Raw genomic sequence first — 24,012 nt, 5'->3', positions numbered from 1 at the left:
CGGCTCCCCTGAGGCTAAGATGGGGGTGGCAGTGCGGGGGCAAGATGGCGGGAGGGGGTGGAGGGGGCACCTCACCGCGCCTCGAGAAACTGAGGAAACCAGCGCAGGAAAGCTCCTGGGTTATATTTAAAGCTTCCTCGGCACCGAAGTGAACAGAGAGACGGACAAGCGCCCTGAAGCGCTGCCACCTCCCCTGACGGGCACGCGCGGTTCCCCCCGGCCCCCGTGGGGCCGGCCTGTCCCCCATCCCCCGAGACGGCTCCGGGGCGGGGCTACCGCGGAGACCACGCCCCGCGCCGGGGAAGGGGCGGGCTCGGCCCGGATCGACGCGGCTCTTCCGTAAACACCACCCAGCCCTTCCCCCCCGGGCAGGGCCCATTCAGCGCGGGGGAGTTCGGGGACCGGCGTCCCTTGTCACGCTAGGTTTCTTCCCGCTCAGTGCTCGGGCCCGGGCAGGATGAGGAGACACGGCCTGTTTCTGCGGGGACAGGCGCAGGCTGGCCCACGCCCCTCGGGCTGACTCGCCGCTGGGAGGCAGGAAAATGTTACACGCCCCCCCCATCACCGGCAGAGATGGACACGCCCAAGGAAGACACTAATAGTCCTGGCTGGGTGTATAAACCCGGGGGGGCCCTTTACAGCCCTGCTGAGCCGCGCAGGAGGGTGAGTGACCGGGGGCCGAGCTGCGCCGTCCGACGGTGGTCCATGCGGCGCGGCACACGCCTGCGTGTCCAGGCGATGAGCTGCGGGGTGAGTCCGGGTCAGGGCTGGCCCGGGGGCTGCCGCCTTCCCGGGGGGGGATGTGACGGGCTGGTGCTCTGCTCCGCCGCCGCCGCGGTGGGGCTCCCGCTGTAGTCGGTGGGTTTCGCAGCCCGTGCTCTGGGGCGGTAGCGCACCCCTTGCCCCGTGACTCCTGGGCTGCCTCCGTCCTTCAGTGTCCGCTGTCCACCGGGACCATACGTCCCAACGGGCGCAGCCGCGGGGGTTCCTCCCCCCCCCCGCCCTCCACCCCTGCAGCCCCGCTCCAGCAGCGCAGAGCAAGGGCACCCCGGCGCCCCCCCTCCCCCGGGACGCTTGGGGGCGGGCAACCGAGCTCGACTTCCCCGGGGCTGGCAGAGAGAGGGTTCCCCCTTCCCTTCTCCTCCTCCCTTCCACCCCCCGGGCCTGTCCTTGGAAACGCTGTTTGTTTTGGTCGGCGAGTGCCAAACTCCTGCCTCTGGTAACTGTTAAGAACATGGGGCCAGGGGAGGAGACAGACAGCGAAACAGATGGAGGAAGAGGAGGAGCCGCAGCCGGCGGTGCCGCTCCCCCCGCGCCGGGGAGGGGGCGGGAGGGGTGACCGCGGCCTCCCCTCGGGGTCTGTGGGCCCTCGTCACGGCCCGGGGGGTGGCAGCGCGTTGCCTAAATGTGAGGGCAACTCCAGTGGCTGTCCCGCGCACAGATCTTAGGGGACACGTACTCATCTTGATCTTTGATTATTTTTAAGCCTTCATCAAGAGAAGCTTGTGTATAAAGGGAAGAGCCGCGGAACTAGAAAGCTAGAGGAGCGAAATGTGGGCTATAAGCTGTCAAAAATGAGGCGTGAGGAAATTCTGTAATACTTAACAAAGGCTCTTTTCTGCTCCTGTGCCGTGAGTGTTGGCAAAGGTGGAGCCAGTGAAAGGGAAACTCGAGCCCAGATGAGATTCAGTCGGTGCCAGCTTGAAGATAGTAAGGATGTAAGCCCAGTAGGATAAACAAAGTTAATACACTGGTAAAACTGGACAGAGCACTTAAAAAGTGTGTGCGGATGGAAGGACTTACTTGAACAAAGTAAGGCTGTGGAAAAACTTTTCTCGAAGATGGTATCTTGAAGGAAAAAAATACCTTCTATACTGCCTTTTCTTCCCCAGGTGCTTCATAAAATAACTTCTAAAGGAAGCCTTCAGAAATAAAAAGCATGTTTGTGCTCTCTAAAACTAATCTGATCTTGCAGTCTGGATCAGTTCTAAGTGAGTGACCGGGTCTGGTTATGAGGTGACTGTAAGAGCAAGATGCCTTTAGGCATCTACAGTGTTCATTGTATTCATTGCATCTTTAGTAAAAAGAATAATCCAAAACTGTCTAAATAGCAGCAGGGACTATGATAATTCAGTTCTTCCTTGTTAAATTAACTGGAATCTTGGGGTTTGTATATTTAGAAGGTATTTTTAGCTTGGTCTCTCATTTAGAATATATCCTTAAAAAAATGCAAAATAAAGCAAGCAAACAGTGTAATGAAGCCCACTGTGAAGGTATCCAACCTAGTCTAAAAGTAAACATCAGTTGTTCTTAAGGAGTAAAGCATGTTGTAACCACAGGCTGACCCTTTAATAGAATAGGTAGAATATTAACTTATGTATTAAAACAATAGCCTAATATGAACAACTCAAACAAAAAAATGGTATTGTCTATTCAAGGTGGTGAAAGAAATCTTGGAAGGCTAGAGGGCTTTCTGAAGTATTTTTACTTGGGGATTATATTAATCTAAACTTAAAATTATGTGTGAACTTGGCCCTTGATAATTTATAGGAAGCTCTATGCTGTCTACAAAAGCATAAGGAAAAATAGCTCTTCCAGCGTATACTATAAAGAGAGGACTAAGTAACTCAGTTGTTTATTTTTGTAACTCATTAGAAATGCCTTTTTTGGTTTGTGCTGCTGTTTGATATGCTCAATGAATGTACTTTTTCCTAAGCTTTTTAGCTTTTGGGCAATATATTTAAAAACTGTAGATGGCATATCCAAATTCTGCTTGTGTATTAACATATGTTTACTTTGATGTGCTTGCTGCCTTGTTTATCTTTTAAAATTAGAATTTAGTAATGTTCTGAATCTGCAGAATACACCCATTCTTCCTTATCAGTCCATTTGAGGCATCCTACTAGGATGCCACCTTGCCACCTTACTGTGGCAAAGATTGCAGTGTTTTTTCAATGTGTCATCTCCTGTTGCATTGTTGAAACTTCTTATTTAAATAAAGCCGTCTGAAGCTGTTTACTGACAATTCTATGTTTGCATGTATTGTAGGAACAGGTATGGTCTTGGTACATCAAAATATGTCATGGGCCTCTTTGAAATGCACAAAAGATCCTTTGCTGGGACTAGTATGTAAGGACTTAATGCATACAGAGTTATAATTTCTACCTTACCTATTTGGTGGTCTTGGGAATCAAGATTGGGGTAGAAAATGGCAATGCTGACTTTCCTCTATGGCTGGTTTAATACTTTTGTCAGGAGCACCTTGTAAATTTGAGTATTTGAATATTTATTACCATTATCATAATGACAGTTAAGAGGAAGTTCTTGAAATGATGTGCAAACTGTGTGAGAATTTGGGGGGTTTTAATGGTCATTTAACTTCTTCCATGTTCTTAACACCTAGACTGAAGCACTCATACTAAGCAAGTGATTTACAAGACCTTTTGGGCCAGTACACTCTAACAACATTAATCAGATCTTTCGATGGACCACGTGCAACATTAACCTTTTGGAGGTTAGTTATTTATATTATATGAGGATTTTATACATGATTAAAGCCTGGAAATACAGTGTTCTGTTGCTGATCTGGAAACAATAGCAGGAAAGTAATAGTTTTGCAGGCTCTACAGGGTTACTGTATTTAAGTGAGTGGTTCCACAATAAGAACCTGGAGTGCATTCTGTAGGTAGGTTACTCATCACAATTAATTTATAGTCAGTGAGATCTTTGAGATCTCTAACACAGATCTTAATCGAATAAGTGGTTTTAGTCTCTCGCGTAATGTTTAACTAGCGATTCATTTCTCATTGTAACTTAAATACAACTTTTGAGTCAAAAATATCTCAGCCTTTAGGTTTTCTAGGTTATCTTGCAAGTCTCGGTCTTGTTTAGTCAGTACTATTTTACGTATCTGCTTGTTTTCAGTTGCTTGTTAGAAATTATAAAATTGCTGTTCTAATAAAAGGGTTACAATGTTAATGATCACCACTAATACTGTAAGTCTTGAACCAATGACCTCTATATCCTAATCAAAAGTCTCCCTTACTGGCTTTTTCAGTAAGGTAATCAACTGTCTGCTGTGTTCTTGCTGATGTGATTAATTCTTTTAATAAAAACATCTTAAAATACATAAATAAGACACTCCAATGCACCTCTTTCCTCTTGGGAGAGGAGGAAGAGTAAACACACACTTAACAAATGTTAATCACTTCAATTAACAGGGGAGTATTCATAAGTGTATTACCTCATCAAGTTATAAAGGCCTATTCAGGATGAGCTGGTACTCATCCTGAATAATTCAAATGCTCTGAGCTATAACTAGGTGCCAGCTAAAGAAATCTTCATTCTTGCTCCATTTTGTCTCTTGACCCCACAGTATGTTGATTCACATAAGTACATACAAAGATCATCCTTTTGCTGTCAAAAGTGGTTTTTTTTTTCCAAGTTCGGGAGTTGCAAAGTGCAGTATTCCTTTTCTGCTGAAGTTGTTTCAATTTAATCATTAATGAAGTTGTATCACTTAAATTTTCTGGCAGAAAGCATTGTTGGCTAGGCTTCTTCATAAAGTCTACTATAGACTGCTTCATGGCCGTAAGCAAATATGGACAGCTACTTTTGGTATCTGGGCCAAATTCCTTTGGTAGCAATTATGGCTGACTGCCAGTTTCTCATTTTTAATATGATTATGAACATACTTTTCACTTCCTGTCGTACAACTATTAATCATCTCTATCGCACTATGCAGCTGTCCAAATTCTCTGCAGTTGCAGATTATCTGCCTGGGAGGCAGTTTCTTGATGTAGGCAGAAGCACTATGAAGCATGACACTTCTCGGTGTTATTTGTCATGTATGCTGAGTGTAATGTTAGAGGCTCAGAGTTACTGTTTGATTTAAAACAGAAAATCCATCCACCCTCCCTGCTTGGAGGAATACTTTTTGGGTCTATGCCATTGTTGATCTGATTCTGAGCAAAGACCCACCTAAAGAAGCAGGCCAGACTTTCAGCTCCACCCTGTCAGAAATGTAGTATTTAGAATTATTTGCCCGTTCTCCTCCAGCCACTTCTTTGTTTGCTTCAGAGTTGTTACACTCAGTGCAGTCGTTATGTGGAAGGAAGCTAATTGCTAAACATGATTTGTTGGTGAAGTCAGGTGGGGGATGGTAACATAATGAGATGACTTTATGGATGTTGAGAACTTTCAAAATTCGGACAACAAGCAACTTCAGGGGTTACTGTAGGTAGTCTTATATTTTAAATACAACTGATTTACAGACTGTCTCTAACATAACCATTAAGGTATGAAACAGCAGAAGGCACCAAATTTTCTTGCAGAACAGGTGTAGTTAACTGTATGATTCTGCATGTCAAGCCAGATCCTTTCTATAACACCTTTTAAGAAAGGCAGCTACTTGTTCTTCATTCACAATATAATGTTCAGTATCCGATTTTTGAGAAACAAACAAAAAATGTTGATTTTATGGGAAGTGTATTTATCTTTCTAGGTCTTGTTTACTGTAGCAGCTAGAGTGAATCAGAATGCCTCTCAATGATGACCAGAACAGTGATTCAGATTCTTCACGCCTCTCTGAAAGCACAGCTTCTTCTAGCGACTCTGAATATTCAAGGCAAAGCTTTAACAGTGATTCTTCAAGCAAACCCAGTTCCCCAGCGTGTAAGCCTATTTTAGCCCTGCCTGCATTGTTCGTAGGCAGATAAGGCTAACTTATCTCGTTTCTCTTTGCTGTCATGGGTAGAACCTGGGATTCTGAATCTGTTTAAGAGTATTGAGAGAAAGGCATGGCTTTTTCTCTGCTATGAAGCAGCGCATCTCCTTGTGTGGAACACCACCAGCAGCTGTATCCGTGGGGGTCTCCCTGTGCACTCCTTCCCTTCAGAAAGTGTAAGAAAAGTGTGCCACCATGGACATCCTAATCTTGAGCTAATCTTGATGTCGGTAGCAGTCTCCCACTCAAGCAGATACGGCTTTGTGCAAGGGATGGGTTTCTTCTGTTTGCTCCATACCCTTACATCTGTAACTTACAGATTTATATTACCTCGAGTTACATTAAATGAATCTAAGATTTTTCCTTTCATAATTATTAGGATCAAACAGAAAACACCCATTTGCACAAGTAAGGTATTTTGAGTACTGATAAATAAAGCCTTAGTCAAGATGTCCTCCATGTTCATGTCTGTAAGCATTCTCAGACCATGCATGCTTTTTAGCATCTATAAGTGAAGTCTTACATTAAAACAAGCTTGTTAGTGGAACTGCAATTGGCAGCTGGCTCTTTGTCTTTCTTTATTACCAGTCTTAAAAGGCTTAATCCCAAATACTAAACTAAATGACAGAATTTGGGGATCAGGAAACTTTGGGAATTTACTCTTGCTTTCCAGTGTAGAGTTTCTGTTATGTTGTTAATACTTACTTGTAAAAAGGGACTGTAATTTATGATGCATCAGTTATGGGACATAAGTGGGGTGTTCTCAAGTCAGTAACTTCAGAACCTTCTCTGCAGGCGATAAAACTACAATATAACCATTATATGCTCAGAATTACAAGGACCATCTGGTATCTGTTGTTGTCCATGCTCTTGGTCTGGTGGATTTTACAGAACAGGCAGTAGGAAATCTGTGGAATGCAGGATCCTGTTTTAAAGGAAAAAAGATATGTTAGCTAAGATGCAGAAATATGAAATTGCTCTTTAAAATGTTATGAGGCTTGTGTGGTATTACCCCCCACCCCTGATAAGATGGGAGTTTCCTGAGTTAGTGTTTTAAGATGATATAAAGACTTGGTAATCCTAGGTTGTTTCTTCTAGAGTACTGGACTCCAATTAGAAAGCAGTAAAATTTATGAATTTTAATATTTTCAATTGCACTTTATCAACTATGGATATTTGTCTTGAATTGATCTTGTTTCTTCCAGCAGCAAGCCCTCCCAAGGTTATTACATTTGATGAACTGATGGCAGCTGCAAGAAATTTGTCAGACTTGACTCTAGCTCATGAAATTGCTGTAAATGCAAATTTTTGCATAAAACATGAAGACTTCCCACAGAACAGGTAAGAGCCTGAATTTTTCAAAAAGCAGCACTGGAGTTGGGAAGAGAAATGAATGGAGCAGGAGATTTAAAAAACAAACAAAAAATCCCCAAACCAAAACATATTGGAAGGCCACAGATTTTTATCCTGTACCTTCAGGTGACACTGTCAAAGCTATCTTGCTTGGAACAAGTGTTGCAGTCCAGCTGAGTTGATGCACTGGCTTGGAACATATTGTTCTGTCTTAAATGTATGTGGAAGTTAAAAGACTAATGCAGTATGAATGCCCATAGTGAAGATGAGTATCTGTCTGTTCTGTCTGGTTCCAAGCCACATGGAAAAGATGAAATGGTGGCCTTCTATGTAGTTGTCTGTAGTAGCTTGTTGGTGCCATAGTGGTAAGAAGATAGAGCTCGTCATGAACATAGCTCTATTATTAGCTCCAGAAGAGATGCAAAAATGTCTGGAGATGCAGAGGAAATGAGAAGTAACTTCCCTAATGTAGGTAGCTACAGTGTTCTTGCTTACAGACATGTCTAACGTAAAAATAACCCTCGGTTTTACTTTGAGAACTTACCTGAAAAGCAAAAGTTTTTTAATTGCACAAGTCCATTAAGTGCTAATTGGTTATATGACAGAGAATATTTTTTGAGAAAGCTTAGTAGATAACATACCAGATTAAGGCAAATGATTAAAAACTTGATAAGGAAAAAGGAAATGTAGTATCTCTTTACCTACTTCTGAATTGCCAGCACCACTTTATAAAATACAGGTGTTTTAGGAAAGACACATCAGTCTAGACCACACTTTGGGAGCTGATAATACACAGCCCAAGAAAGATATGGTTGCTGGGCACAGTAGCTGGAGAGGTGGTGTGTGTTTCCCAACAAGTGATTGGGATAATCACTTTTACCAAGGGTGAAAGCTGGTTGGGAGTCTTTTCTGTATCTAATTGACTTATTCCACAGCTTTGCAGGCACAGTGAAAAGAATCGTACACAAGGCATTTTGGGATCATTTGGAATCAGAACTGAATGAAGATCCTCCAGAATATGAACATGCTATCAAGCTCTTTGAGGAAATTAAGGAGGTAACGTTCCTCCCTGACCCAGTTTTTTGTCAGCTTAGGTCTGAGAGTGTCTTACTTAGCTGAAGGGTCTGCTAACTCAGCCAAGCCAACACCTTCAAGTTCTTTCTTTTAAGATGAAACCATGATTATTCAGAACTGTAAATCGGTGTCTATTTATAGTATATTTATACTAACCAAGGATATGGCCACATCTGCACAGTGGTATGTCCACTCAGCTTTCATTGCATGAGGGTTAGTTGCAAGTCAGCTCTTTCCTCAAAGCTTCACATCTCTACTAGCTTCTTTCCAGTGACATACTGTGAGCTTAGGGCATGAGCAGGAGTCTTAAACATTACTGCACCTGCCCAAACAGACTTTTTTTTTATGGTCATTGCACAAGGGAACATAAAAATCTTCAATCCTGCCACAATACAAAGTCTTTCAGAATTTTAAGTTAGTAAATGTTTGTTTTACAGGGCAGCCTCACATTTCTGAAAGACTCTCATTGTTGACATGCTTTCTGTTTCACTGGCTTTGAGCATTTCTGCAGAACTGTACTGTGATTCTTTTAACAGTCTTTTTTTACTGCTACCTTAGATAATGTTCAGTCTTAACATGTCTTTATTGTTATAGTCAGGTAGCTAAATACATTTGACGTTAATATTAAAATCTTACTTCAGTGTATTTGCTAAATGGTTTGGGTTTTATTGATAAGCTTTTTTTTTTTTTTCCCTTCATCCCCTACTTTAGATTCTTCTTTCCTTTCTGACTCCTGGAGCAAACAGGATTCAAAATCAAATTTGTGAAGTTCTAGATACAGATCTTATAAGACAGCAGGCAGAACATAATGCTGTTGACATTCATGGGCTAGCTAACTATATCATCAACACTATGGGAAAGTTATGTGCTCCAATAAGAGACAACGATATAAAACAGTTAAAAGCAACTGACAATATCGTAGAATTACTGAGGTTGGTATTTGGATTTTTAATTTTTTTTAGAGGGAAAAACCTCTTCTCAGAAAGAGTACTGGGGAGTGGAAAGAGGGGGGTAAGGTCTTAAAAGTCTTAAAATTGTGTCAATTTACATATGCCTGTTCTCAAACTATAGGAAAACTTATTGTTGTAGATAAGCATTAAAGGAGAGGAGTTATGACACACTGACCAGAATGTTATGTGTATCTTACTTTGTAATGAAATGGGTTGAATGCCTATATCAAACACTACCAACTCTCTGAGGCACTGAACAAGAGAAAAAGCACTCTTGCAAATATCTGTGTTTTGGAGACTGCTTTTTCAGCCTTTTTCACTCTCACAAAATTTAAACATTGCATTTGTACTGTTTCTTCTGAACTGTTCATTGTGTGCTTCATCTAGGAGGCCAAACTTTGGATTTAAAATCTCTTCAATAAAGCTCTGATTACTTAAACTTGAGTTAAACACTTGCATTAAAGGGCAGAAATCAGTTTATTGCTCCTTAGGAGCACTGAAATACTGAGAGTAAATGGTATTTGTTGTTCTGTTGTTTTATTGAAACTTGGATCATATACAGGGACCAAAGCAACTGGGTGAGAAGGATTTATTTTTTTTCTCTTGGTGCAACAGGAGTGACTAAAAAGCTAAAATGTGTTCATTTAGGCTAAAATGTGTCAACTGATAGAGTTCTTGAAAATCCTCTTTCTGTTAGTGATGCTACATATTTGTACTGTTCTTTGTAGCTTACACTAAACTTCATACATTACACTCCTTCAAGTATCCTGGAAGATAGGTAGCATGTCTGTTACACTGAAATACCAATGAAGGAGCTTACTTCTCCCAGAATTGAAATTAAAGTGCTGATGTAGGTTTACCTCACATGTGCTAGTTAAAATCAGTAGACTGTGGTAACTGTCAAATTTTCAACTCCTCCTTTCAGACAAATATTCCATGTTTTGGACCTGATGAAAGTGGATATGGCTAATTACACAATTCAAAATCTTAGGCCATACCTTCAGCGTAATTTGGTGGATTATGAAAGAACAAAATTCCAGGAAATTCTTGAAGAAACACCCAGTAGGTATCATGCTGTATTAAATTTAAATATTTCTTCAAAAAGCAGAGTATTTAAAGACATGTTATAAAATCTATCAATTACAATTAATTTGGAGGAAAATGTCAATTTCTTGTCTGGATCTAACTAATGCAAAAATTATTTGACAGGCAAGCTACCAATGGGCAATTGCTTAACTTGCTATAAAGTATGTTTATCTGTAACCTGGGGTGCTTTTGGACAAATGTGTATTTGCTAAATTGTTTGGTATCTGAAAAACAAACAAGCAAACAAAGGCTCTTTCTGTATGGAGGCAGGAGCCCCACATACTGAAAGATGAGACTTTTTGCTTTTGTATGCAGCAAGTCTGTTGTTAGTGTGAAGCAAACATGTAAAGCCAGTTAGTGTGCCTGAAAGTTGGAAGGGAGAGGATCAATTTTCTAGTAAACAAAAGGCAGGCTCTGAGGAAGACTTCTTAGGTAATGCAAAGTCAACTTGATCCACTATTACAAGTTTTGTGTAATGTGGCTAAACAGTGTTCAGGAAAATGTATTGTCCAAGAAGAAGTAGTAAACTTACTACCATCTGGAGCAGAGGCTTCGAAGTTCTTCTAGAACTGTGAGCCACTGATACAGCCTGCAGTGTTTATATATGCAGAAAAAACTTTAAAAGCATTTAGTCTGCTGTTAATATAGTTTATCCCCCTTCACCTCTACTTTCCACTCCTATGCCCCAACTATTAAGGGGCTTCCATGAAAAAGGGGGAAGAAATGCTTTGGGAACTTGGGCTTTGAGGCTCCTTTACCCCAAAATCTTGACTGAAGTCTAACAGTCTGTTGGGTTTGTACAAGCTAGCTAGAATATTAAGGTGACCAAGGGAAGATGATCAGTGGAAAAAAGTGAGAGAATTTAAGTGTGTGAAGACTCAGCTATCCACTATGTTTGTTTAGTTTTCAGAACTTCAGTAGTCTTGTTTATATGTACAACTCTTCCCCTCGAGGTGGTGCTTCTTTTGATGAAAGCATGCAGTAAATTTATGCTGTTTTGCAATTCTTAGGTGCCCTGGATCTCACAACGGAATGGATAAAGGAATCAATAGAAGATGAATTGTCATCTATTTCTGATGAATCTTCATCATCCTCTGGTGCTGATAGTAGCTCTAAACCAATTATTAGTCCTACACTGGTGCTAAACAATGGCTACTTGAAACTGTTACAGTGGGATTATTGCAAAACGATTCCAGAGGTAAGAAGCATATTTCAGTGTCTTCAGGTTTGTAGCTATATGAAAAAATCGGTGTAGTTGAATAATCCTGCTATTGATGACAATATGTGAAGTATTCTCTTGCAGTTGTTAAATTTCTGAATAGTGAATTTGGAGGGTATATGCATCTAGTTTCTGAAATAGGAGATGGGCAAGTTAACAACTAGAAAACAACAAGATGAAGGTTGTTTCCCAGCTATCCAGTCATAGCTCACCAGCTCCACCCTAAGAGCAGTCTGGGCCATGGTCAAAGGCAGGGCAGAGTACTTGGCTCGATTTGTCTTTGAGAGAAGCATGACTATAGCATCCTGTTTTTCTAACAGCAGGAATTGGTGGGATCACTCTTGCTTTAGAACAGAATCGGTTAAAAACTTGAAGCTCTCTAAAGTAGATATTCACCCTTTGTCAGTGCATATTCTTCAGGAATCAGTGTTCATTTTTTTTTCCCTCCAGCTCCTGATTACTGACCTCCAACTTTCCATAAAGCCAATTTGAAACTGGCCATCAGTCAGGCCTAAAATTAGCATCTGTAGCAAGCACCTTAGCTATACTTAGGGTGTCCTGGCAGAGAATTTGCTAAATATATGGGGATGTATTGGTCAGTGGATGGAATGGAAACTAGTTCATCTCACCTTCCTTTGAACAGTTCTGAATAAAAACTACACACAGGTATCCTCTGGTGGTCCTAGTTTGTCATACTATGAAATTACTATCCAGCAGTTGAATGTTAATGCCCCTGTGCTGCTTAGAGGAGGGATTTGGTTAGGATGAACTCCAGCTACATCTTGCTGGAGGAATTATGTGTATGCTTGGTATGTTCAACTGGCTTTTTGCCTATAGCAGGTCATGTATTGCTTGCAGAACCTGCTCTGGTGGTTGAACTCATGCTTGTCATGCACAGTTGTTCATCACTGTCTATCAGTTACAGATTATGGCATTTTTTTGAAGGACAGCTGAATTCAGAAGACTATTCTGTCTGTAATCTTGATCACTACAATGTCTCTGGATCCCCTGAGCATTCCACATCACAGGCTGAATTGTTGGTTGCAGATTTTTGTCAACAGTGATGAGGAGTAAGATGCAATGTCCTCGGTGTTGAAGGCATTACCGTTCTTTCCCACCACAGGCTTACTTCTGGTACTCAGACGTAATACCACTTTGTGCAATACATACTTGGGGTATTTCAGCTGCTCTCAATTCTGACTTTGCACATTTGTGAATAACAATATTAATGCTTCATTACTACATCCTGTATCTGTCCTTCTCCCTGCCTCTCTCCCTCCATATTCCTAAATTAGTATTACTGTTTCAATTTTAGACTCTAATAACAGATGAAGCTCGTCTTCAGGAGTTGAGAGAAAAGCTCAATCAGTTAAAAATCATAGCTTGTGTTTGTCTAATAACAAACAATATGGTGGGTGCAGCAATTGTGGATGTGCCCGATTTTGCTGACCAGCTGAAAAGGATCTCTGTTCCTCTTCTTGAAGGCATGAATAAGAAGTAAGTCCTTGTTTTTATCACTCTTCATATGTTTTATTTTTTAATAGGAAGTACCAGGTGGATCTGAAAACCCTTGGAAACAATTAAAATGTCATGGCCAATGCTTGTTAATAATAGAAAGATATTTTTAAATTTAATAATCTATGTCTATATTACTTTTGCAGTATAAGTCTACTGTATATTAGGCACATGTTTTCAAAATTATATTTTAGTGAAATCTTGATACTAGTCTGCAGAATTTGGAGCCTAATACTAAAGCTCATTAGTACATTTGTAATACTAGAGGGATTGTGGCAATACATTCACTAAATTGTCTTGCCAGTTGCTTCAGACTTTTTGTAGGTAGTTCAAGCTCTTTGCTTATTTCTGCTGCCACTTGCACTACAAGCAAGTCTGTGATCTGAAAGAGTGTCTTATAAAATAGTTTTCCACTTGGCTTTTTCTAATTAAATGCTATGCATGTGGCCTAGGAAAACACCTAAGCATAAGGGCAAAATGAACTGGTGTCACTGCTGCATGCTTAAAATGATTTTTCCAGTTTGAATCACAATTAAGTCCTTATTTTATCTACCACATGGACATTTGTCATGTATCTGTAGATGTACATAAATCTGCAAAAGTTAACTCTTCTAATGCTCTCATTGCAGAGAGCAGGTTGAAAATAGAAGGGAAACAAGTGAGGTCATCTTACAATCTGTGCTACAGAAACTGCAGAAGTTATTGTTCTTCTGTTTCTTTCAGAACTTTTGATTTGAAAGAGGCCCTGAATGGTATTGGTGTCCAGATTTGCAGCAAAGTGAACAAGTCTCTAACTGAAAGAGGTCTTCCCACTCTTACTGAAGAAATGCAGAATAATTTAATGGGTCAAATCGCTCATATTGTCGAGGAGAATAATCCTGTCAGTTCATTGATTGGTTAGTAAGATAACACATAATTGTCTTATTGTATGTGTCTTTATATAAACTTACTCCCAGCAAGCTTAATCACTAATTATTTTTTTAAAGCACTTTCTTGCTGCAATAAAATACTGCAGTATTATTACTAGGTCAACTTAGAGTAAGGAAATGTTGTTTACTTATAGATGGTGTTCTTGATATGCTGCAGAGCATGGTTAGTTGCAGCTAGAAATAATTTTAATAGTGTCTCTACGAAGGAGCGTAGTTGTGCTAGTATTTTGGAGAAGAATTTAGAAAAATGAATGATCAGTCTCCCATCCAGTTCTGGGTTTAAACCTAGTGCTTTTCCCTTGAGTCTGCTTAATATTAGGTAATATAACTTGTTGCAGCAGGTTTATGCTGTGTCCACCTTGCAGGAACCAGCTTTAAGAAGCTTTCAGTACTGCAGCACAGGCTGGGGAAAGAGTTATTACCTACACTGTTGGTTGGGGTTTGTTTTTTGTTTTACTGTTCCAATGTGCAGGGTGCTTAGAAAGTGAATATGGCTTCATCTTGGGTTTACATTTGTTCTGAGCACTCTTTATATTCCGTTTCAGACAAACGAATCCAGTTCTTCATGAGAAGCTTGCTTGCTCTTCCAAGTTTTCAGAAGTGTATGCCTACTATACCAGGAGGCCTTTCAGTGATTCAGATGGAGATGGAGCTTATTGGATCTCAGTATGCGAGCATTGTGAACTTTAATAAACAAGTGTATGGACCGTTCTATGCAAACATACTTAGAAAACTACTTTTTCCTGAGGCACCAACGGGGAAAGCAGAAACACCTACCAATTAAAAACTATGACCTATTTCTCTCCCTCTTTTTTTTACCCTCCAAGACAGTGATCTGACTTTCCCACTAAGAACAGTCTACTCCAGTGGCTATTAATGAGTGAGAGCTTATAAAATTTATGCAGATAGTTTCTGAAATTCACTGGAAATAAATTAATTTCAAGGACATACATTTTAATAAACTAAATTTGTTTAATGCATTATGTCACTTGTAATAACCAGTGAATTATTAGTTTTCAAGGCAAGCATTTATTACAATTTGCAGTGGGGAAGCTGGCAAAGTACTGTCTTGCCATCGTTAAAACATAATGTTATTTTTCAACTTAAATATATTTACATACAGCAATGCAATTATGAATTGACGTAACAATTGTAGATAAAATGTACTATGCTTACATAGTATTTTTCTAGAGCAACGTCTAATAAAACACTTATGTTTGTGAAAAGACTTCTGAAGCAAAAAAGTATAGCATAACTGCTTTTGTAACCAAAACCAGGTTCATCCTAGGCCTAGTTCTGGTACTCCTGCAATTACTTGAACCAGAACTTTGCCTGTTACATTAAGGAATTGCCAGTATTATATACTGTTTGGAGTATAGCAGTTAACAGAAGAAGCATTCACCACTTAAAAATAGGAATCATTCAGAAATTCTCAACTATAATTGAGAGTAATGATAACCACCTAAGAAACATGATGTTGGTGGGGGGTGGAGTAATTGTCTGTATATAATGTTTATAAGCATTTTGTTTATCCAGTGGAGGTCATACAGATCTTAAATCTAATCTTCGATATGTGTATGTACTGATTTTTGATCTTAATGGGTATTAAGTATTTTTGTTAGGTCTTTCTGACTTTTATTCCCAAAAGCACTTGACCTTACAGAGTACCACAGAGCAACTTCTTTTATATGTTGTTGGATGAGGGCATAAACTTTTCAAAATGTTCTTGGTTGTGAAAGCAAGAACTTAAATTATTAGTCATTCTTGAAAGTGTGATTAGATTCACTTTCCCTGAGTCTGTGAGAAATATGCAGTTTCCTTCCAATTCCTTTAGAATAGACCCCAATACTTAGTCCCATTTAAGGCATCAGGAGTTTTGCATACAGAATATGTATAGGCTTGAAACTCAGAAATATGGAAGTAAATTCTGTAAGTTTACACAGGCTTTATTTTGCATATTTCAGATTACTGGGAATAGATACTGCTGGAATACATATTATTGACATGTTCTTGTCTATGAAATTGAATCATAATTTACTTGAAAATGATCTTTTAATATATTACCATATAATAGTCTTTTTAAAATGTCATATATATAAAAAAACCCTCCATGTGGTACAAGTTACATAGCTTGTTTTTAATATTTTATACTACAATCTATTTTTTATGAAGAGACAAAAAATTGCCCGTAAAAGCTTAATGTGTCACACAAATTGTGTATGTACATTACTATGTCTATCATAAAGGTCTAAAATACAGGGCATTATTATCACTGTGGTTTTGTAGTCCACTTTTACAGAATTGTGTACTCTTTTTAGTAAGGGAAATGACTAATAGTCAGTTGTTCCTCAGTGTCCAAGGACTTTGGTTACATGTACGTGGTAAGAAACTTTTTTCAACATGCCTTTCTAGAAAAGAAATCTCTCTAGTGCACTTCTGCTCTATCCCTTGTAAAAACATTGCACAAAATAGATGAATACATATTTTAAAGGAAGTGTTTCCTGAAGCCTGAAAGACCTAAGAGGAAGGAACTCTATTCTAAGAGTAATTGTGCCACTAGGTAAAGTAAGCTTGCTCAAATGAATATGAAATTTTGATATGCAACTCAAAAATCATGGAGAAGAATGCATTTCAAAAGCAATTATGGGAAATTAAACCTTAGTGATTTGCTGCATCTTTAGAAATACCTAAACTTATGAGCTTCAGCCAAAAGAGGATTTTATGAACATTTGGAGATGACTTATAACATGATTTTGAACCTTTTATCATACTACTTTATATGCATTCTATTGTAAAAATAAATACAAAACTATAGATCTGTAATGTACTGGGGAAACTGGCATGCTAGTTTTTACCAGTAATTACTCAAAAAATGTGGATTCCTTGGGGGGTTTTTGTGATTAAGGTGACTTGCAAAGGGCATTTTATAGCATGGCCTATGTTTCAAGTGATTGTTTAATGTATCTTAATTTTTATTTAAAGTTTCAAACATGGACATTGCATCTGTTTAATGTCATGTGTTGCATGCTGTTTACGCTACTGTGGCTGAAAAGCACTTGCCTCTACTCTGAAGTTGTCCTTGTGAAACAAGATGCCATTCTGTAGCAGCTTTCTTTGTTGAAATACAAATATTTGAGGCTTTGTAAGAATTAAATTTTGTTTGTGATATCGCTGGTGGTGAAAAGTTATTATGCAAACTTTCTTAAATGTAATGGATTGTTAAATGCTGAAGATAAATGACTGCACTAATAATATGTTCTGACTCTTTATTTTTTGTAATTTCTCAGTTGCAGCTGGAGTGTAGAGTACTGACTTTAATCCAGCTGCACAAATAACATTCACAACAGTCACTTGCTTAAACCTGACTTCTTGGAAGAAGGTTGTGTTGGGTTTGTGTTGGCAAGGTTTTGGTAGTGGGGAGGCTGCAGGGGTGGCTTCTGTGAGAAGCCGCTAGAAGCTGACAGAGCCAGTGCCAGCTACCTCCAAGCTGGACCCAACGCTAGCCAAGGCTGAGCCCGTCAGTGACGGTGGTAGGGCCTCTGTGATAGCATATTTAAGGAGGAGGGGAAAAAAACTGCTCAATGGCAGCCAGAACAGAGGAGTGAAAATGTGTGAGAGAAACAACTCCGCAGGCACCCAGGTCAGTGAAGGAGTTGTGAAGGCAAAGTTACACTAAAGAATACCTGAAAGTAGCGAATGTGAAGTTACGCTAAAGAATACCTGAAAACTACATAGTGCTGAATTTTCAGATCTGCAAAATCAGAAAAAAATTGCTTATAATGAAGTTCGGGGGGGGGGGGGGGGGTGTTAAGTTATGTAGGAACAAACATTTTGGAGTAAACATGGCTGAAAGCTTGTGCTGTCTGATAGAGCTTGGCCTTCTTATAAGTGATTAAAAAATGGGCAAAGAACCAATTCTTAACAGGTGCTTCGTTCAGAAACATAAGAACAACTCTAATCCTGTAACTCCTGCTTTTAATTTATTACAGTTTTCTATTGTGGAAGTAATCATGATTTCTGATTACATAATAACCACAGCTAGACAGACCAGGTTGCAGGGTAGTGCAGGTTATCAGACTGAACTAATTGGTGAGCATGTAGTTAGTTAGATGGAAAGCTGTGTAGGATGTTGTGGCATTGCCATGTACTAAACAAACTCTCCAGAGGCTGACTGTCCACTTTAGGCAGGAAAGTGAATGGAAGTAGTCTGAAATGTTGGTACTCTCGTGTTTAACCTGGACCTTCATGATCAGGATATGTGGAGTCCAGACCAAACACTAAAATTTATTCACATGGAATCTATGCCAGAGCAGATGTGTCTAAGTACGTTTTCACACTCTGTTTTTAAAACAGATGCAACAATTATATGTGAGCTGACAAAAACTTACTGCCACAAGAATGTTAAAGGATCACTAATGCTTCTTCTTAAATCTTACACGGGGGAAGATGAGTAGCCCCGTATTTGACTGGGTCTTCAGTGTCTCTATAGCACCACGCCTTAAAAAAAAAAGTCAGTTTGTAGGCGATCCAGCTACAGCATTCAACATTAAGATTGAAAAAAGACAATAATAATGCTTAAAGGTTATGCTCCACGTTGCTTTGCATGCTAAAAATTGTAAAAAAAACCCCGTTTGTACCCTAATCTCTCTGTGCCCTCCTCTGCCGCCTCCACCTGCCTGCCCTTGGCCTGGTGGTTACCAGCTCAAGGATCCAGGGGGATAACCCCCAAAGGCGGAAAGGTATTAAAGTCCCCTACGAGGAGGCAGGTAAGGGGAGGAGGGGTCTGGAGAGCTGGACTGCCCTCAGCACAGCCCCCAGCCACCGCCCCCTTTCCCCGTCTGTCCGCCAGTCTGTCTGCCTGCGCTCCCCCGCCCCGGGGCTCCCTGGGCCCGGAACCTTCGGGCGCCGCGCGAGTGCGGCGGGAGGAGGGGTTTGGCTGCGACACCGCGGGTCCCGTCCCTCGCCGTCAGCCTCCGCTGGGGCTTCTCTGCCGGGCTGGTGATGGAGACGCTGGCCGCGGAGCTGGGGGCCCTGACTCCGGAGCAAGCGGCGGCTCCTGTGAATACGGTGGAGGTTAGCGGCGGCCTGGCGCGGGCGGCAGCGGGGACCGGCGGGGCGCTGGGGAAGGGGCGGCGGGCGCGGGCCCCCCGGAGGGGGTTAGGCTGGCCGGGGTGAGGTGAGGCGGAAGGCGACCACCTCCCGCGCGCATGCGCAGCGGCCCCACCTGCCTGCTCAGGTGGGCGCGGGGCGCGTCTGGAGCGCGTGCGCGGTGCCTCTGGGCGAGGGGCCTGAGCCCGCGGCGCGGCCGGGGCCTGCCCGAGGGCCGCCCGCTTCCCCTCGGTCTGCGTTCTGCGAACGCGAGAGAGAGGTGTCTGCCCTCGGGGCAGTTCCTTTAAGGTTTGCTAACTGCCTTGCGTGGGGAGATGGAGGAGATGAAGGCAGTGTTTCAGGTCTCTGGGGCTGGACTTTTCTGTGTAGAAAGAGCGCGGCAGAAATGGCGTCGGAGAGCATGGTGCTGTGTTTTGCCATGAATAGCTCCTGCACCTTGAGGGACAAAGTCACACCACAACTACAGCACTACCGTGTACTTATCAATACCGAATGTCGAACTGAAATTAGGAGGTGCTGATCCTCTGTGAATATTATAGTGTACTCTCTCCTGGAGCTAAGTAATGCAGCCTTGTTTTGTGCTGTCTGGTCCTTCTCACCTTTGCCTTCCACCGGCGTATCATCCCAGATCTGGGGTGGGCTCCTCATGCCATGGGGGGAGAAGGTAAGGTGATGTTCCCTGTGATCATCAAAGAATAGACATGGGGAAAAGTGTGTAGGAACCTTGATATACCTACGCTTGTCAGTACTTTGTTTAGATAGTTTTGCCAAATCTTTGTAGGAGTTAGGGAACTGATGAGTTTCACAGACACTCACGTCTAGAAGTACTGCTCCCAGGACTGAGATTCTTGCATGTATTTTGTAAAGTAAAAGTTGTAACAAGTCTTCCCTTGCTAGGAATTATAATGTTAACAGGAAAAAAAAAAAGTTAGTTGTTCTTAAAGAGGACATGGTAGTAAGGAACTTTCTAATATATATATATATACTCAGATAAGTTGCATTTAGAGAAGACAGTGTCCCATTGTGACCTGAGTGAATACTGCATAGCATATATGGCTTAATAAGATGATCCAAGTCATCTCCCTGCTTTGTTTTTACTCATCTAGGTTGGCTTTGGACGGTCTTTTTTTTCTAAATGGATCTGATTTTAAATAATGTTACTGTTTAGAAATAATAATAAAACAAACAATAAAGCTCAGTATCTTAGATGTTTTGTCACTGTTTGGAAAGATATTTCAAACTGTTTTCTGTTTTCAGGAAAAATGGAGACTTCTTCCAGCATTTCTGAAGGTCAGTGTTATGCACTCATTTAATGGCATGAATACTTCATCTCCCTTCTAACTTCACATTCCCCTCTTCTAGCTTTTGCAGTTTTCCAGAATACCAGTCCTCACCTTCTGTGTGGATTTTGCATTTTTTTTTCTAGTTCCATACAATTATGGATAAACTTGTTACATAGATTAGTTTCTCGATTAATTTCCAGATTAATTTGTGGAGGCATCCGTTTAGATGTTTGCATTTTTCTATGGTTATTCTCAATTAACGATGTATATATGTAATGTTTCCAGATTATTTTACTGTTTTACTGGCACTCAGAGACCCTGTTCATGGTCTTTATATAAGAATGTGGTGTTAGGTTTGTAGTTATGTTTGTCGTAAGAAGCATATAACCACAGATCTAGATTCTGCAAAGGCTTGAATGTATGTACATCTTCCCTCATGAAATCAGAGTTTGACTCAAAGATTACTAGTGACTTAATTTCAGTGCTACTCATATAATCTGGCATTAGTTGAAGGCACAGTTCTATATAAAATGCCATTGATGTAATAACAGGACTAACAAATAGTTGGAAGTGATCAAGGAGAAAGACAGTGATGAAAATTGTGTCATACAGATGGCAGGTAAAGTCTGTGATGTGCATAGGTACCTTTAGGGAATTGCAGCCACCTCTGCACCCATCATCAGTCTTCAGAAATGTTGCCCACTTCAGCAAGGTTCTTTCCAGCCTCACTTTGTTAATTCCTTTCTTTCGCAGTTTCAAAACCTGTACTCTCTTTGTTGCACCCTTGAATGTTTGATCCTGGGAGGAAAACAAAGTTCAGAAGTCATTTACGGATTGTGCACGTTTTCACTTTGGTTCAGGGTTGTGAAGATGCTTCAGGGCCCTAATGAATCCTGTTTCTGTGTCTCTCCTAGCAACCACACAAACTTCCATCACGAACTTGAGCTCGTGATATTGTCTGAATTCTTGAGTTTGTGAAGAAGGGAGGGCTGCTGATTGTGAGGTGCAATTTACTCTGTGCTTTATGCCAAGTGTATCTATCCCATATTATTTCCAGCCAGTGAACCCTTTACTTTAGGGCTGCTGCTGATGGTCTGGCCTTTCTGCTGCATGTTGGTTTATTTATGACAGCAGTGATACAGTTACACAAAGCTGATGTTTTGCATCACAGCTTCTGTAGTGGAGTTTTCTTTCAATAAAGCTGTTGATATTGCCTCATAAAAAACTGGAAAGAACTACCAGCCTGATTTCTAGACACTAATAAATCTGTAATTTTTTTTTCCTTATATCATATGATATGCAGTGTTTTTGTAAATCAGGCAAACTCTTATCTAAAGAATTTTGCTCTGAAGTAATTCCTTTTTTGTCTTAACCCATAGAGGTTTCATGAAGTAGCTGGATCTATCATTCTAAGCTTCCCATTTCTGTCTAATAATTTCAAAAGGAACTGTTGCCTATCATGTGAAATATGTAAATGCATCTAGTTTTTATATGAAATTTTAAGTCTTGTAATGTATTAGTTGTCATGGGATGTTTCAAAGCTTAAAGCCCTCTGTGATATCTAAGTATGTGTCAGTATCAACTAGCTCTCTTTCCTTTTCAAGGCTGGACTTTGCACTGTAGTCTGGATAGTTACAGCTTTTATTTCTGCAGACGCCAATCCATTAACAAAAGGAATACTTCTCATAGTATTCCTTCAAGCCAAAATATTTTATTTTTTTTTTAATCCCAGATCATTTTATTTAGCATAATCCCCCTTCTTTTGATTGCTCTAAATGCCTTAAATCCTTGAAATGTACTGTATTAACTCATTATCTGGGAGAACGGGGCACTGTTTTTTCTGTGTGATATTACCCCTAGGCATATTCTCTCTCTTCCTGCCTACAAATCAAACTCAGATTTCTTATGAGTGTTGTGTCCTCCTGTGACTGTTTCCTTGATTATTGACTTCTCTCTTTTACACCTCACTTCTGTTCAGTCTCCCTGTCTCATTGGCCCTCCCTCTCATTCTTTATGTCAGCTGCTCTTGTTAGGGTTCAGACAACCTCTTTCTCAAGCAGCACATGTGGTTAATTATACTATAAACAACTAAAATTATTTCAGAATAGTGTAAACAGCTCTGATGTAAACCTGGAAATGTACAGTGTAGAACCAGACCAACTGCCTAGACACTCCTCAGAAGTTTGTCAACTGAAAGAATTTAGCACAGATCCAAAAGCACTTATAAATGCTTACATCTTGATTTCTGCCTTGTATGATTAATACTGTTGAAGCTAATTTTATTTACTGTATGCATGTATTTTCCAGGTGAAAGGACTTGTGAAGCAGCACATAGACTCATTCAACTATTTCATCAATGTAGAGGTATGCTGTCTTGTTGGAAGAGAGTGGTTCTTAGTACTCAGAAAAGGCACGTGATTCTATTTTTTTAAATAATTTTTTTCCCCCTCCAGATAAAGAAAATCATGAAGGCCAATGAAAAAGTTACAAGTGATGCTGACCCAATGTGGTACTTGAAGTAAGCATGAAACAATATCCATATCAGTAGTAGCATGCATACTATTTCATGGGCTTGTTATTTTCTATAAAATGTTTATGGGCACCTGTATAGTTATAAACCAAGAGAGTATTTTCCATGACTTACCTCTTATTTGAAGCATTAGAAGATGGGAACATTTAAAGCATAATGATGTGAAGCAGACCTAATACCCAGCTGTTGAGTACCTTATGTCACCATTTTTCTGTAATTTAGTAATATTAGATGACAGATGGGAGTTTCTCTTTGTCTATTTGCAAATTTAACTTGGGGTTTATTGCATGTGTAGCTTAAATTTCAACTAATTAGAACACAGCTCAAATACAGTGAGTTACTTTGGGAAGAATCATTGTTTATTATTAATCAACCTACTAATCATCTACATATACTGAATAATCCTCATTTTTCAGTATATGTAGAATTCTGCTTCATTCAGGTTGCCTGAAAAATATTTGGCTCATTGCTCAATTTTGGAACTGTTTGCATTACAGGTATCTCAATATCTATGTGGGTTCTCCAGATGTGGAGGAAAGCTTCAATGTGACACGACCTGTATCACCTCATGAGGTATTAATGTTTGCATCTGGTTTTGTTTGTTTATTTGATCTGGGGAATGTCTTTGATAGCAGTTGAATATAACTTTATTTCGAGTACATGTGTGCTACATTAGGTGATAAAATGCATGCCACCATCATTGTAGAAAGAAGCCTCAGATTTAAGCATCGTGTGATTTATTTTTTTTTAAAATGTTACTGTTTTTTACTGCCATTTGTGAATAGATGTATGTAGTGTTTCATGGTAGCTGTATTTGAGTGGACTTCCATGAAAGTAGTGAAAAGTATTGCTCTTGCTTAATCTTATGTCTCTCCTTATGACAGACTGAAGTCCTCAGACTACAGTGTAGTGTTCTTTGATGTTTTTATTAACTTCTTTTAAATATTAGCATTGCTACTCTCTGCACTGTAGGTCGCTTTAGCATCACTTTCCCTCCCATTCTTCTTTGGGAAGGTATCTCTGATTTTTTGCGCAATTTATGTAAGTCTGAGTCAGACAGCAAACAAGGAAACTTTGAGGAAGAAGAGATGGACGTTGATGTTATAAAACTGCAGAAGAACGTTAGCCTTATGGGGAGTATATTTAACCTCTTTGCACTGCTGTAAGCATGTAGGTTAAGAAATGGATTGTGTACTTCTGGAATAAAGATGCGTGTTGGAGAATGAAGGCTGCTGTGAC

General features: G+C 40.3%; 2 protein-coding genes across 8 annotated transcripts in view; both read left to right on the top strand.

The window, feature by feature from the left end:
* Positions 1–410: 410 nt before the first annotated feature.
* On the top strand, positions 411–17,021 carry TCP11L2 (t-complex 11 like 2). 6 transcript variants are annotated; one of them, XM_074901922.1, is made up of 11 exons: positions 411–663; positions 3,404–3,514; positions 5,504–5,673; positions 6,931–7,066; positions 8,014–8,134; positions 8,864–9,084; positions 10,028–10,164; positions 11,199–11,386; positions 12,723–12,904; positions 13,646–13,818; positions 14,397–17,021. In XM_074901922.1, exons 3-11 carry the CDS (start codon positions 5,538–5,540, stop codon positions 14,633–14,635), a joined length of 1,533 nt encoding a protein of 510 aa, XP_074758023.1. In that variant the 5' UTR covers positions 411–663; positions 3,404–3,514; positions 5,504–5,537; the 3' UTR covers positions 14,636–17,021. The 6 variants fall into 6 exon arrangements, with proteins under 6 accessions (XP_074758023.1, XP_074758024.1, XP_074758022.1 ...); XM_074901923.1 differs by having other exon boundaries at positions 411–750; positions 6,934–7,066; XM_074901921.1 differs by having other exon boundaries at positions 411–750.
* A 1,763-nt stretch (positions 17,022–18,784) lies between these two features.
* Positions 18,785–24,012, top strand: part of POLR3B (RNA polymerase III subunit B) — an 80,989-nt gene continuing 75,761 nt past the window's right edge. Inside the window, exons 1-5 of one of the 2 annotated variants that reach the window (XM_074901919.1) lie at positions 18,785–18,924; positions 20,218–20,250; positions 22,551–22,607; positions 22,697–22,761; positions 23,271–23,346. In XM_074901919.1, coding sequence (XP_074758020.1) covers positions 18,853–18,924; positions 20,218–20,250; positions 22,551–22,607; positions 22,697–22,761; positions 23,271–23,346 — 303 coding nt within the window. In that variant the 5' untranslated portion in view covers positions 18,785–18,852. Of the gene's footprint in view, positions 18,925–19,146; positions 19,625–20,217; positions 20,251–22,550; positions 22,608–22,696; positions 22,762–23,270; positions 23,347–24,012 lie in introns of those variants that run through there. The other variant, XM_074901920.1, reaches the window with a different exon arrangement.

This window comes from Athene noctua, chromosome 3, assembly GCF_965140245.1.
Source record: "Athene noctua chromosome 3, bAthNoc1.hap1.1, whole genome shotgun sequence".
Lineage (NCBI taxonomy): Eukaryota > Metazoa > Chordata > Aves > Strigiformes > Strigidae > Athene > Athene noctua.
The sequence above is the reverse complement of the archived record's forward strand: the minus strand, read 5'-3'. Positions and strand labels throughout refer to the sequence as shown.